Source organism: Poromitra crassiceps (assembly GCF_964638095.1).
Source record: "Poromitra crassiceps genome assembly, chromosome: 2".
NCBI lineage: Eukaryota > Metazoa > Chordata > Actinopteri > Beryciformes > Melamphaidae > Poromitra > Poromitra crassiceps.
This window is the reverse complement of record NC_139624.1, coordinates 83,856,127-83,871,430: the sequence shown is the minus strand read 5'-3', so window position 1 is coordinate 83,871,430 and position 15,304 is coordinate 83,856,127. Positions and strand designations below refer to the sequence as shown.

Sequence of the window (15,304 nt, the reverse complement as noted above, 5' to 3'; positions counted from 1 at the left end):
GCTGCTGTGAAATAAATGTTTTATTTGATTTTGAATAGTAGTCTTTCTTGTGTTGTTATTGCGCTTTTCAGAGGTTATTATGGTTAAAAAGTCCAGAAATAGGCATAGCGGGTATATAACCTATGTTTTACGATATAAAAATATCATATATAAAAAATATAAAAAAAAAATCGAAAAAAAAAAAAATCAGCCCCCTCAGTCATTTCATCCTGGCGCCGGCCCTGTTCCTGACTGACATTGAAAATGCAATACACATATTGGAAATTCAATACACATATTGGAAATACAATACATATATTGAAAATACAATACACATATTGGAAATACAATACATATATTGAAAATACAATACACATATTGAAAATACAATACACATATTGAAAATACAATACACATCTCGAAAATCCAACAACTGTATTGTATTTTCAATATGTGTATTGTATTTCGATATGTGTATTGTATTTCAATGTGTGTATTGTATTTGATTATGGCACGAATCACCCATGCCAAAATTCAATACAATACACACATTGAAATACAATACACATATTGAAAAGGCAATACACATATTGAAAATACAATACACATCTCGAAAATACAATACAGTTGTTGGATTTTCGAGATGTGTATTGTATTTTCAATATGTGTATTGTATTTAAGCATTTTGGTATTGTATTTATTGTTACACATGTATTGTATTCTTCAGATGTGTATTGTATTTTCAATATATGTATTGTATTTCCAATATGTGTATTGTATTTCAATGTGTGTATTGTATTTAGTTGTGTGTATTGTATTTGATTTAGGCACGATCCACCCTCCATAGTATGTATGCATAGATGGATATATGTATAACTGATGCTATAGGCTTTGTGGTGGACTAGTTTATTACTGTAATTATAATAATGTATATATATATTTTATTTCTTTACAGAACCACATACACATGTAAACCACGCCCATGTCTGACCATTGCTCAGTCAAGTAAAAGTCTTGAAAGAAGATAAGTTGTCTGCTTCCGTGTTTTAACAGACACACCTGGAGCGAAGTTTAAATCCAATCAGAACCAGCAAGTTATAGTATCATACAGTCCTTTATTATAGCCTCAACAACAGTACTGTACTTATGTCTATTTAATAAGTAAACGTTGAGTTCTCACTGGGCACGTTTATTCAATGATGCAACATCATTACACCTAAAACCCCTAGACCGGGTCATAACATGTGGCTTTATAAGTAAATCCCCAACCCATGCGAGCGCGAGCTTGAAAAATTGGGCCGATTCGAAATTGTGGGCCTGTCTGACACATGGCAGGTAGCTTTTTTGGTCCCAGTCCAGCCCTGGCGCCGCTTATGCATATTTTCAATAAAAAACAATGAGTTGCAGTGTTTGATGCAGGAAACTCGGAGAAATATGGACTTGAAAATCAATTTCGGAGTGGGGGGGTTTCGAAATGGAGGGGATGTCCCCATTCGGAATAGCGGTGCCTTTAAAAAAATGGGAAAACCCCTCCAGTACGAAGAATGGAGGTCGATCTTCGGAGTGGGGGGGTTTCGAAAAGGCAGGGTGTAACCGCCCTGCTGACCACGGTCCTGTGTGTCACCAGTTCAGCCTCCTAGGCCCGAGGCACCTATGTACCCAACAGGTAGGAGCGTGGGCTGACCAGGGTCTGGGTCTGGTCTGGCACTCTCAGACTCTGCTAATGCACATATGGCAGTGTGTGGTTTCTGGTGCCCACACAACTCCTGCTGCACAGCACCACCAGAGATTCTCTGTAGTTAGTTGCACACACGGCGCTGACCACCCGGAAACAAGGACACACGACGGACGAGAACAAACGTGACTGTCTCTGATCTCACGGGATCTGCTCCTTACCATATATAGGCTGCTTTCGCCTGCTCTGAGCTCCCAGGTCCTAGAGTCCCACCCCTCACATAAACATGAGGGGTCTCATGACATGAGGGGTCACTGCCAGCCGTTTTTTTTTTTTACTGTAGGTAGCTTCTGCCAAAGGTTTTTTTTTGAGGATTCTGGCTCATTTTACAAGAGCCGAGGATTATTTTCTGCTTGGACTTTGTGAACACAAAGTTCACAAAAGTACTAATAGAATGTGTGCTTTCTCTGTCTAAAAGAGTTAGTTTGTAGAGTTAGTAGTTATGTAGATATTAGCCGTTGAGTACAGCATGGTTTCAGCGTCTGAGACTGAAAGCTGAGATAATCGCAGTTTTGTGAAATTCAATCAAACAGGCAGAACAGTCACTTTAACCATTTATTTTTGGCATCAGTGAAATATCAGACATCTAAACAATATAGTTCTGAACCCCCTCTCCTTCAAACTCCTCCCTCCGTGGGCGTGTCTGGTGGCTTTCAGCAGCGTTTGTCACAAGCGAGTTTCTACTGCCTGTCTGAGCAGTGAGCAGCCTCCCTCCCTGGCGGCCCCCTCGTCGGCGAGTCTGGATGGGGCTCACTCGTTTCTTGGGTTTGAGAGCTTTGATGAAGCTTTGTGCGATTCTAGGCTTTATGCTGCGTGTTTCAAAGTGTGTTTTGCACCCAGTCTATTTTTGGAACCCCCCACCGTTGTGCGCCCGTGTGCACCAGCGCGAAAGCGTTTTCGCCTACAGTATGAGAATGAGGCTCGTTCGTTTCTGGGTTTTCGGTTGAGCTCAGCTGGAATGAAGCTGCGTGCGATTCTGGGCTTTCTGCTGGTGTTTCAAAGGTGTTTCAAAGTGTGTTGCACCCATAATCTATTATGCAAATTTGCAATCCCCCACCGCCAGCTCCCAGCGCGAAAGCGAAAGCGTTTTCGCCAATCCATTTTCATGAGAATGGCTTCCTCAGGCTGCTTTTTGCTTGGCTTCCTCTAGTCTGGAGAGCACTGTCGCCACTTAGTGGGTCGGTGGAATGGGTTGTACACGTTCGGTTGCTCCCATATTTATATAGGAGACGTAAAAGGGTTAGATGCACGTCCCACCGTTTTTTTTTGACGAGTCAACTCGTCATTGGCAGTCAACCGTTGGATTTTTTTTGACGAGTCAACTCGTCATTGGCAGTGAACGTGTTAAGAAACAACTGGATATGAGCCGGGGGGGTGGGGGTGGCGGTAGCATGTATCGAAAACAAGAAATGTGATAGGAAACAGCTTTAGCGAATTTGTAACCAAACGTGTATCGTTCCAATTTTAGTATAGCCTACTCAATTGGAACGATACAGAGAAGACTGGCGTGCGGTCGTGTATCGTTCCAATTTTAGTATGCGTGCGGTCGTGTATCGTTCCAATTTTAGTATGCGTGCGGTCGTGAATCGTTCCAATTTTGTGTGTGCGCTCACATGCAGGTTGGGTTACTTTTAAAATGTATTCCATTAATCATTATTGAATGCATACCCTAAAATGTAATTTCTAATGTATTCCATTAGATTACTTAAGTTAAGTAAGTTATGTATTTCTAAATATTCCTGATTAGTTTTGGAATACTTCAAAATCATCTTGCTGAGCCTATTAGTCTGGGTCACTCTGAAATGAATGTAGTTAACATTTGCGGATGGATTACTGCCCTACAGTCAAAGGTCTTTGTCATTTAGGCTATTTATTTACCAAAGCCACAAAATTCCTCCATAATCTAAATATTTGTTTAGAAGGTGTGAAAATGGCTCTGTCACAGTGAGTGTTCCCTTCAGTTTATCTATAGAGCTTTAGCAGTAATGTAAAGTCATGGTTTACAAAGACCCAAAAATGTTGTTTTCCACTCGATCTGTCAGAAAATGACACACTGACTCATAGTATGCAGCTGCTGTGTACACTATACAGTAGATTTGGGGGCATTGGGGCGGCTGTGGCTCAGGAGGTAGAGCGGGTCGTCCACTAATCAGAAGGTCGGTGGTTCGATCCCCGGCTCCTCCAGTCCGCATGTCGTGCCTTGGGCAAGACACTGAACCCCGAATTGCAAGGCACTGAACCCCGAATTTCTCATGATGGCTGTGCCAGCACCCTGCGTGGCAACTTGCCGCCTTCGGTGTGTGAATGGATGAATGTAGGCACATTGTAAAGCGCTTTGGATAAAAGCGCTATATAAATGCAGTCCATTTACCATTTACCATTTACCAATATCATGATTCAGGCCCTAAGCAAGATACGGGATGCGTTCGGACCCTCGCGTTCAGCAGACACCACAGCCCTGGCTGAGTCCCTGGCTGACTGCAATCTTTGGGACATGGAAAAAAATTGGTTTCAAAATATCTGTACACCATATATGTCTTTACACCTACGCGGGCCGCTCATATAGTCGAACCCACCCTAAACCCCTCCCTTTCCAAATACCTTCTCCATACATAAATACACAGTATACTCTGTATTGTTGTGTTGTTGTGCTGCCGTTTATATGCATTTGTTAATGTTTCACGTGTGTGGACAGGAGTGGTTGGGAAGCCAAGCGCAGTTCTTTTCCAATAAGGGCTGCGTTGTTGTTAATATAATATAAAGGTAAAGGTAAAGCAGCTTGGGGTTGGTTTAAGTTGTACTGCAGCGTAGGAGGTAGAGAGCTGCAAACCCGAGGGTACCCTCGCGGGCCCCTCGGGCCTGCCTAAACGGGCCCGGGCCGGGCTCGTTTTTTATTTTATTTTTATTAATAGGTCCGGGCCGGGCCGGGGTCGGGCCGTTTTTCAATAATTAAATAAAATAACGTTGTATTACTCGCTTGATTTTACACAGCAGAGCAGTCACACAAAGAGGAGGAGCGCACACTGCACAGACACTCGCCTAGCCACAGCCACACACACACAGACACACACACCCTCACCGTGACGTTAGTCTGCCACTCCGTCAGCGTAAAAAACAACAACAAAACAAGCCGCGTGTGTCCGTGTCCGTGTCGTGAGAGAGAAATAAGATCGATGGACATAAAACAAAGTTTGCGAGGGGAGAGTTAAACAGTCCCCACTGCAGTAGGGAAAGCTCATTTCAACCTGTTCAAAATGAACCCATCTACCATACATTGTGAGGACACTAATGTGACGTTATTCAATGCAGCTATAAACGGTAAGTCTGCTGTTTTAATTTCGATATGCTTGAGTGACATAATGTTTCAGTTTGTGGGCATTGTTGCTGTTGGCAATTAAACGATCTAACGTTCTCTTTCTCGAGACAATATGTGTGGATTTTGATAGGCCACGGTAGCATGTGTGAGAGGGGGAGAGAGAGACAGAGAGAAAGCTGCAGTGTTTGTCTTTAGGCAACACAGTCTAGCAACGAGTTCAGCGGCGCGGCAGCATGCACAGAGAGGGAGAGAGAGATGTGTCGTCATATCGTGATATTGATGTCGGGCCTCGCAACGGGCTCGGGCCAATTAATTTCATGACTCATCCGGGCCGGGTCGGGCACGGGCCTGCATGTCACGGGCCGGGGAGGGCTCGGGCCGAAATTTCAGGCCCGCGCAGCTCTCTTGTAGGAGGTAAGTATGGTCAAAACACATGACACATATACCGTACACACCCACTCACATGCTTACAGTACACACCACACATGCACATAATCCATACACATAGAATGACACACTCACATGATTATTATTGTTATTCTCACTTATACACAATTTTGCACAAGTTATAATTCACATTTGTATACTCTGGTAGACAGCATGTTCATCAATAAATCGATTAGATTGATATGACTTCTGAGTCATAAAATGTATTTCTGCCCGTATCCCCCAGGTGCATACATATGCATACATGTACATTACGCCACTATAATCATCAGCATAGCATGCATTTCACTGATCTATGTGTGTCCACTCAGAGGAAGGCGAAAGACCCAAGCACAGAGTAGGAGTTAAAGTGGAGAATTACTGGTTTAGCAATTAAATGTGAGAAGAATGTTTCGACATCCCCATGCTGGGTGAGATAATGGAAAACCATAGCAATAGTTGAGCTAGGAAAAGAGGTCGCTGTGACCTGGCTGAACGGATCAAACATCCGATCATTCAGAGAAGTATCAAGTTAGTGCCAGATAGTTTGAGATGTGGGCCAAGATGCGATCTGTGGAGATTGTGAAATATTTTGGTATTCTGAACAGCACATGAGTTAATCTTTCCTAACATGGAGGGGGGGGGGGGGGGGGTGGCAGTTTCTGACCAATGGGATGATAGTGTGGGGGCTTAGTGTGTGGGGGCTTACTAGCCTGGATGGAAAAACCTCGCTCCAAGTTTTTTTTTTTTTTTTTTACCTTTATTTATCCATTGAGATTAAGAATCTCTTTTTCAAGAGGGACCTGGTCAAGAAAAGCAGCATAAAATTATACAAGTTGCAGATGCCACAACAAACATCTCATAACATTACAACACTACATGGTACAGATTGCAGGTACAGGGGAGCTGACTGGTGTACTGCTCTGTAGGCCAGTACCAGTGTCTTGAATTTGATGCGTGCCTACGGTGCCAAGATGGGAAGCCAGTGGAGGTCCTGGAAGAGGGGAGTGACATGAGAGAATTTGGGTTGGTTGAATACCAGACGGGTTGCAGCGTTCTGAATGAGCTGAAGCGGTCGGATGTCAGTGGCAGGTAGGCCGGCCAGGAGCACGTTGCAGTAGTCCAGGTGAGAGATGATAAGTGACTGGACCAGGAGTTGAGTCGCTTCTCTTGTGAGAAAGGGACGGATTTTGCGGATGTTGTAGAGGGAGAACCTACAGGAGCGTGCTGTCGCAGCTATGTTGGCTGAGCAAGACAGCTGGTTGTCAAGGATCACCCCAAGGTTCTTAGCCGTTTGGGAGGGAAGTACAGTGGTATTGTCAATGGAGATGGAGAGATCTGCGAGAGGGCAGTCTTTCCCTGGGAGGAAGAGTAGCTCTGTCTTACCAAGGTTGAGCTTGACATTGGGGACGGGGATATTATTCATGATGAGACCAGAGGAGAAAGCATCTCCTGGTCTTCCCTCCAACACGACTTCCAGCACCAATGGTCTCCCATCCAAGGACTGACCACAGCCAGGGTTAGCTTCCCCAGCAAGCCAGCAATGTAACGCAGGAGCCACGGTCCTGGCTAGAATTCTGTTGAATATTCTGTTGAAGCTTTGCGTACACTGTAAGTAACTGCATGCTGATATTTCTGTGTGCAGTCAAGATACTAGCTAGTCTAGGCCTACCTTATTTCTACCTGATACTGAAGAACTGTGTATCTGTATCATCATCATCCTCAGTATATAAATGGGAGCTGGGGCTCTGTCTGTTTGTTTGTTTCTCTGTCCCACTGTGATTGTCCCACTGTGATGCCATAAATCCTATTGTGACATCATCCGTGATGTCATCAATCCCACTGTGACATCATCAGTGATGTCATAAATCCCAGTGATGTCATAAATCCCAATGTGACATCATCAGTGATGTCATAAATCCACGGTGACATCATCAGTGATGTCATGAATCCCACTGTGGCATCATCAGTGATGTCATAAATCCCACGGTGACATCATCAGTAATGTCATAAATCCCACTGTGACATCAGTGATGTCATAAATCTGACATCATCAGTGATGCTGGTCTCATTGGCCACACAGCAGCTGAGCTGCGAATGCGAGCTGCAGGGCCAGCTTGGCGAGCTGCAGGACGGGCGAGGCCGCGTAGCGGGCGAGCCTAGGAATCGAGCGCGCGAGATCCCTAGTTAGTTAAAAGAAAATCTGGGCACAAAATAAAAATAAAAATCAAATATCACTTTCTGTATAAATTATAATTTTGTGCTTTTCTCTGGCTTTTCCTCTTTATCACAGAATCCATTTTCAGCATTTCCATTTTCTGGTTTCCTGAAATTAAAAAGAGGAGGCAGAATTATGGAAGTGCTTTGAGAACAGACAGTAAACCCTTAAAATCATAGCCGACTACAGTGGAATCCACTTATATTGAACAACCGCTTATAGCGATCAAAAAGCTTGGTCCCGAATCCTTCCTATACACATGCTGTTTAAATAATTAGCTTATAGTGATCAATACTCCGCTTACAGTGATCATTTTGACCAGTCCCAAGATGATCACTATAAGAGGAGTGCACTGTACAATTAATTGTTTCATTTACCTATCTACCCATTTTCTACACTACGGTGAAAAGGCTAGTCAACTCACATGGCTTCAGTGTGGTCCTGAAGTTCAACATTGAGAGTCTCAGGCAGCAGCAGGCAGAGCCCCCCACCAGCCACGGGGATGATGCCATATATCAGCATGGGGATGGTGTGATGGTAGACCTCCAGGAGCCTGATCAGAGGGGCGAGGATGCCCGCCACACGAGCGCACATGGAGTTTAGACCCAAACCATTCTGCCTGAAGGGACAATATGCACAACAGGCTCATCAGCAATATCATGTTTCACATTTAATAATAGGAAAAATAGCATTTTCGACCAGTATTACCTCTAATAACAGAGAAGTTACCTTAGAACAGTTGGATATAGTTCTGCAGTATAAACGTAGACTATGGAGAAACAAGCAGAGGCAGCAAACTTCCCCAGTACTGCTATGACTGTTACCAATACAGGAAGGTCTGATGGGCAAATAATAAGATATATAATATATACAGTAGTCAGATATATTTATCAGACAGATGGGCAAACTGAGACTCTTGTATCAAATTGAATGTGTTTAATTTAATTTAAGATGTTTAAGGTTAGAAGTTAGCATTTGGAATAGCAAGGATCACAAGGCAGGTGATGCTTGATATATTCTCCTCCCTGATCAGATTTATTAGCATTGTACTGTATTTATTTATTTTCTAAATTAAGAATTGGTTTCCCCCAGTTCTCAAGACTCAGTGATTAAATAAACAAGCAGCCTGACATCACATAAACACTGGTTAATGGATACCTAAGACAAACTTGTGTATCTCAGAGTACAAAGGAAGTGTAATGTTTTGGTCACCTTTTGGAATAGCAAGGATCACAAGGCAAGCAGAACCTCCAAAGAAAAAGACCGCTGCTAGGCATATTCTCCTCCCAAAGTGTTGAATAACAAACAAACTGCCCAGGCGTGCAGGAAGCTCAACAATGCCAAAGATGAACTGTGTGAGGTAGATATCCAGGCCAAAAGTGCCAACATTGAGGGTCAATCCATAGTATACCAAGCTTGTTGCAAACCTAGTAACACATTGGGAGAGAGATCTCAATTGTCACAGCAAAAATTAGGGATGCACCGATCCACATTTTTCCACTTCCGATCCGATTCTGATACCTGAATTTGGATATCTGCCGATACCGATATTATGCCGATACCAATATTTTTCTTGAATATACAGTATAGGCAAAGATTTGGTCAATTAAAGATTTAAAAAAAATATATGCCTTGCAGCAGACAAAATTAAGAAAATACACAAGGCAAAGAAGGATACTATTATACATGGGCAAATTACGGCCCGCGCTGGAATTGGGGGGGGGGGGGGGGGGGGGGGCGGGAATCCCCCGATTCCAATCCGATCTGATCCGTGAATTAGTGCCAATATCGGCACCCGATACCGATATTGGATCGGATCGGCCCCATCCCTAGCAAAAATATTATGTTATAATACTCTGTCCATGTGTACATGCAGTTTACTGTAGCTATTAGCCTACATGTCATGATTAAACATGATTGATGCATGATTGATGTCTTAATGCCATGCTAGCTTGTCAGGAAGGTAGCTAAATAACACTCCAAAGTTAGGCTAAATTTTGGCAAGGGAAAAAAACTTTTTCAAAGGGGTCCTCTTTTTCACAGCCTGGTATACGCAGTGGAAGTGGTCTCTGGGAAATTTGGTTTGGTACGTAGTGGTACTTAGTCAGAAAAGTTTGGGAACCCCTGCTCTAGCGGACCACCAGGTGGTCCGCGGACCACAGTTTGGGAACCAATGTCTTAATGTAATTCATAGGTGAGAAGGACAGTGAGTGGCATGAAACATTCAATTCATCTAAAAACCGCTGGAGAAATTACAAAGACCCACCAGACATAGCTCATAATGACAGCACGTTTTCTCAAGTATGAGATCCTGAAGATGTCCAACATGTTTCCTCTTTGAGATGCAGTCCCAGCGTCCAACTAAACAAATAACATTTTATTTTTAGATTATTTACATTATTCAAGTCAGAGCTTTGCTGGTGTTTAATTTAGGTTAAAGTCAAAATGAGGTTGATGCAGCACACCTTGTCCAGCAGAGCTTCTGGGACCTTCCTCCCGTTCACCCTGGCTGCCCTCTGGACTTCCTTTTGCACTTGTTCCTTCCTGCCCTGGGTCATAAGCCAGCGAGCTGACTCTGGGAGAATCCTAACAGGCGTATGATGATGATGATGATAAGAAAAAGAAGAAAAAGAAGAAGCATTATTTATATTAAAGTGCTTTACAATTAAAAGGGCAAAAGACAAGAACAAAATTGTGTCACAATTTCAAAATGTTTAAAAGTTCGCTTTAGAGCCTTCTGAGATGGAGGAAACATGACTGCACTGTCATGACATGACTACACTTCATTCAGTGTAATTTTTTGCCTTGACAGTGGTGCCATTGTACAGGCTTAGACCAGAGTAAAAAATGACTCCCAGATTTCTACAGGTAGATGTTATGTTGCAGAGAGGGGGATTTCATATTTATCTGTATTGAGCTGTAAGAAGTGACATCCAGCATTGAATAACTAGCAGGCAGTTTTATATAGTGGGCAGCTCTTCCTCTTCTCTTAATGGAAAGGTATAGTCAAGTCAAGTCAAGTTTATTTGTATAGCCAATTCACAAGCATGTCCGAGAGGGCTTCACAGAAAATATGTCTAGCTAATTCTAGCTGACACAACAGTAGCAAATTACAGTAGTAATGATAACACATTGAACAATTGATAAAGAAATATAGAAAATATAGAAATATAGGATAGAGCGGAGGAGGGAGCAGGAGAAGGGAGGGAGAGCAGGGGGAATGTGAGAGAGGAGAGAGCAGGAAAGTGATGAGGTGGGGAGGGAATGGGAAGTATAGGAGGTGGGGAAGGAGCGGGGGGAGGGGGAAGAGTAGAGAGCAGGAGAGGGGAGGGGGAGGGAGAGCAGGGGGATGTGGGGGAGGAGGGAGCAGGGAGAGGGAGGAGGTGGGAAGAGAATGGGAAATGTTAGGGAGGAGAGAACAGAGAAGGAGAGGTGGGGAAGGAGCAGGGGAAGGGGGAAAGAAAGAGAATGGGTGCCATGCTTTAAAATAGGATGGATGCCATGCTTTAGAATAATGGGGAAAGGGGGGGGGGTTCGGGAAGGGGAGGAGGTGGGGAGGGAGAGCAGGGGGAGTATGAGAGAGTAGTCTCTTAGAACAGACGAGTTGGCTTCCGCAATTTTCAAATCCACCATACCGTATGTACTTCGTGGGGGAGAATCATGCACCAACCGGAATGGGAAGTAGAAAGGCGGGTTTTCCGCTCATTAGTCCAATCAGAATCGCAGAAAGGCGGGTCTTCCGCTCATTAGTCCAATCAGAATCCAATATGCCGCATTTTTCGTGGACACGTGTCGTGATTGGTCGGATTCCGTCGAACTTCTTTCCTGTCTGAAGGTTTTTTTCCGAACTTCCTTGTGCATGTTCTGGGGGTGTAACGTACAGACTGTATAGCTGCATTCGCCGGATGTAGATGAGACAGTCTGTTTTAAGAGACTAATGAGAGAGTATATGGAGAGAACAGGGAAAGGAGGGCTAGCTGACACAACAGTAGCAAATTACAGTAGTAATAATAACACATCAAATAATCATATGATAGAGAAATATAAAAAATATGGAAATATAGGATCGAATGGGTGCCACGCTTTAGGGTAGAATGGGTGCCATGCTTTAGAATAGTGGTGGAATAGTGGGAGAGGATAGAATGGGTGCCATGCTTTAGAATAGTGGTGGAATAGTGGGAGAGGATAGAATGGGTGCCATGCTTTGGAGTAGAATGGGTGCCATGCTTTAGAATAGTGGGGGAGGAGAGATCAGGAAAGGGAGGAGGTGGGGAGGGTGCAGGGGAGGGAGAGCAGGGGGGAAGGTGAGAGAGGAGAGAGCAGGAAGTGGCAGGGAATGGGGAATGTTGGGGAGGAGAGGGGGAGGGGAAGGAGCAGGGGAAGGGAGAAAGAGGAGAGAGCAGGAGAAGGGAGGGGGAGAGCGGGGATGTGGGGGAGGAGCATGGAAAGGGAGGAGGTGGGGAATAGTGGGGGAGGAGAGAACAGGGAGAGAGAAGGGGGAAAGAGAAAGAGAATGGGTACCATGCTTTAGAGAATGGATGCCATGCTTTAGAACAGTGGGGGGGGGGGAGAGTTCAGGAAGGGGAGGAGGTGGGGAGGGAGAGCAGGTGGAGTATGAGAGAGAGTATGTGGAGAGAACAGGGAAAGGAGGGGATGCCATGCTTTAGAGTAGAATGAGTGGCATGCTTTAGAGTGTGAGAGAGGAGAGAGCAGGAAAAGGGGGGAGAAAATCAGACAATCTGTCTACTCTACTCTACTCTAGTCTGATCTTAGCCTGAACACTATAATAGGTCTACAGCCTATAGTTAGGCTGTAGCTAATCTATCGCCTAACCTAAGATGAGCTGATGATGAGATAAACTTTATTGTCCCAAAGGGAAATTTGTCTTGGGCAAAAGTACGCATAGCCACATCCGGCGTTACAAAAACACAAGTAAGCACAAACAGGACAGACACAGCATTGCACTAGGACACAGTGGGGAGATGCCAACTGAGACATGAAATTGCACAGCCCTATTGCACAATTTGTTTAAATCATACATACCTACATGTATACATACATATAGGTAAAAGAATATAAAATCAACAATAAAACCAGCAGCGAGATATGCATAAAAGAATAAAAGAGTAAAAGAATAAAACATTAAAATAAGATTAAATGAAAAGTAAAAGAAATAAAATTAAATTAAATAAGAAGGTAAAACATGGGGCTAAGATTACTGTTCCTACTTAAAGTGCCTCCACCTGACTTCCGGTTATGGCGGCCACGTAAGAGGACGTGTCTCAGACTGCTCTGCTACTAACTAAATATAAAACTACTGAAAACACTCTCATTTGCGACAAAGAGGATCAAAAAGCTGGCGTGAAGGTAATGTCAACGAGAAGGGGCAGGAATAGGGCTAGAAATAGACGCTCATCGCCACCAACGACGAGGCAGCCGAAGTTAACTGAGTTTACATTTAGCGGAGAAGCTCAGACGGCTAAAGAAGCAATGGCGGGGGTTGGAGAAGAAGGGCTAGCTGGCGAAAAGGCCGATGCTATACTGGCAGCAATAAACTCCATGAAGGCTGACTTTTCATTAAGATTTGATGGAATTGGTACGGCGATAAACAGCATGAGGAAGGAGATTAGTGACTGTATGGAGCGAGTGGCACAGGCAGAAATACGGGTATCAAGCACTGAAGACGAGCTAACAAGCCTGCAGGCTAAAGTACTCACACTCGAGTCAAAAACCAAAACAATGGAAGACAAGCTCTTAGACTTGGAGTCTAGATCCCGTATGAACAATTTGAGACTGGTAGGCTTACCCGAAGGTGCCGAGGTACGGGAGACGTGTGCATTCCTGGAAAAGTGGATCCCAGAAACTTTGGGCTGTACCGCAGTTATGTTGGAGAGGGCACATCGGATCGGCCCGATGAGAGAAGCCACGGCGCCACCAAGAACGCTAATAATGAAGTTTCTTAATAGCAAGAACAAGGATGCGGTTGTCAAAGCAGCAAAAGCTAAAGGGGACATTCGGTACAAAGACCAGCGAGTGCGGTTCTACCCGGACCTGGCTGCAGGAGTAATCCAACTGAGGAAGCGATTCGACCCGATCCGCCAGGAGCTGCGCAACATGGGGATCCGACACGGAGTGATCCATCCAGCGAGAATGTTGGTGACACACAAGGAGCGGACCCATACTTTCAACACCCCAGCCGAGGTAGAGGACTTTGTCAAGAAGATTCAGGGGGACGCCGGTGGCCATGGGAGACAGACTGCTGAAGTGACGGTGCACCGCAATGAGGAGGGGTAACGTTAATGGCTATTTAGCAACAGAACTCAGTAACACTGTGCCTTGAAATTTAAGTTGAATTGCAGTTGTTGTTTACACTTTTGGGGAGGTTTATATAACGTAGGTTACTATCACTCGTATATACATCTATGCATAGGTATACGGACATACAAAACGGACATACTACACTCAAAAAAAAAAAAAAAAAAAAAAAAGTAAATTACACTGTAAAAAAAAAAAAAAAGGTGCTGGCACTAGAGAGAGGCTTATTTTTCTAATTTTTCTGTTTGTATTATTTTCTTTGAGAATGTTATTGTTTGGCACTCTAAGGAGTATATCATTTTGAAGTAAAAGCGTGTTTAAGTACTGTAAAAAATAAGGAACAAAATAACACATGGTTTAAAAAAAAAAGTGTACGGTAATTTGATTTTTATTATTTTATTTTATTTTTTCTCTTCCTTTTTCTCTGTGAGTGTTAAAATCTCTCACGTGGTTGAAGGGAACCAATAACTATTTGGGGATGTTGGGCATTCCAAAGAGAAATGTGTCACAAGAAAGGAAAAGTACAGTAAATATATATATATTAAAAAAAAAAAAAAAACGGGTTGTAAAAAGAGTGTAATTTGAGTTTCTAAGAAGGGAAAATATGACATTTAAAAGCAAAAGAGGGTTAAACACGGTAAAAAAGAAAGAAAAAGGCACAGGTTGTTAAATAGAGTGAAATTTAAGTTTATTTTTTATTTTATTTTTTTAAGAGCGCGAAATATGGCACTTGGTTGAAGGAATGCAGATTGCTGTTGGTATCATCAATATAACGATATAAGTATTATAATTTAAACTGCTTTGTTTTTGGAAGTGTATGCACTTTGAGCTGACTCACAATTTACGTTGATATAATTCTCATGGGAGTGTGCATAAATACACACAAATGACATTTTATAGTTCCATTTATCTAAACAAATCTAAGCATAAGGTATTTAAGTCGGGGAAATCAGGTGAAGCCTTTATGAGGTACAGACCTAAAGTAAAATTGGATCAGGTTGCAGATGAGAGTAAATTGACCTTGTAGTAGGAGGGGCAGAGGGGACTGTTTGGTGAGTGGGAAGTAAGGAGTGGACTGACCGATCCTCACTCACATGATAACGGAAGTCGACATGTTTAAGTGTTTGGAAGGGTTCTCACAAAGGTGGGAATCGGGGAGTTTGTGTTCGGGGTGTTGGTGTTGGATGTGGGTTGTAACATTCATGTGTGTTAGGCTGCTCTATCTTACTATTATTTTCATATTACTAGGTAATCTAATGTTTTTTGTTAAAAATGTCTCAGGGAGTAAAACTTAATTTTGTTTCTTGGAACTGCA

The 15,304-nt window shown here is 43.3% G+C and overlaps 1 protein-coding gene across 1 annotated transcript in view; it reads right to left on the bottom strand.

Moving 5' to 3' along the window:
- LOC310800708 (uncharacterized protein) overlaps positions 1-15,304 on the bottom strand; it is a gene marked incomplete at both ends in the record, with an annotated part of 61,246 nt that overhangs the window by 2,390 nt on the left and 43,552 nt on the right. The window contains 5 exons of the mRNA XM_083663322.1: positions 8,099-8,293; positions 8,404-8,512; positions 8,887-9,101; positions 9,941-10,035; positions 10,140-10,260. Coding sequence (XP_083519448.1) covers positions 8,099-8,293; positions 8,404-8,512; positions 8,887-9,101; positions 9,941-10,035; positions 10,140-10,260 — 735 coding nt within the window. The remainder of the gene's footprint in view (positions 1-8,098; positions 8,294-8,403; positions 8,513-8,886; positions 9,102-9,940; positions 10,036-10,139; positions 10,261-15,304) is intronic.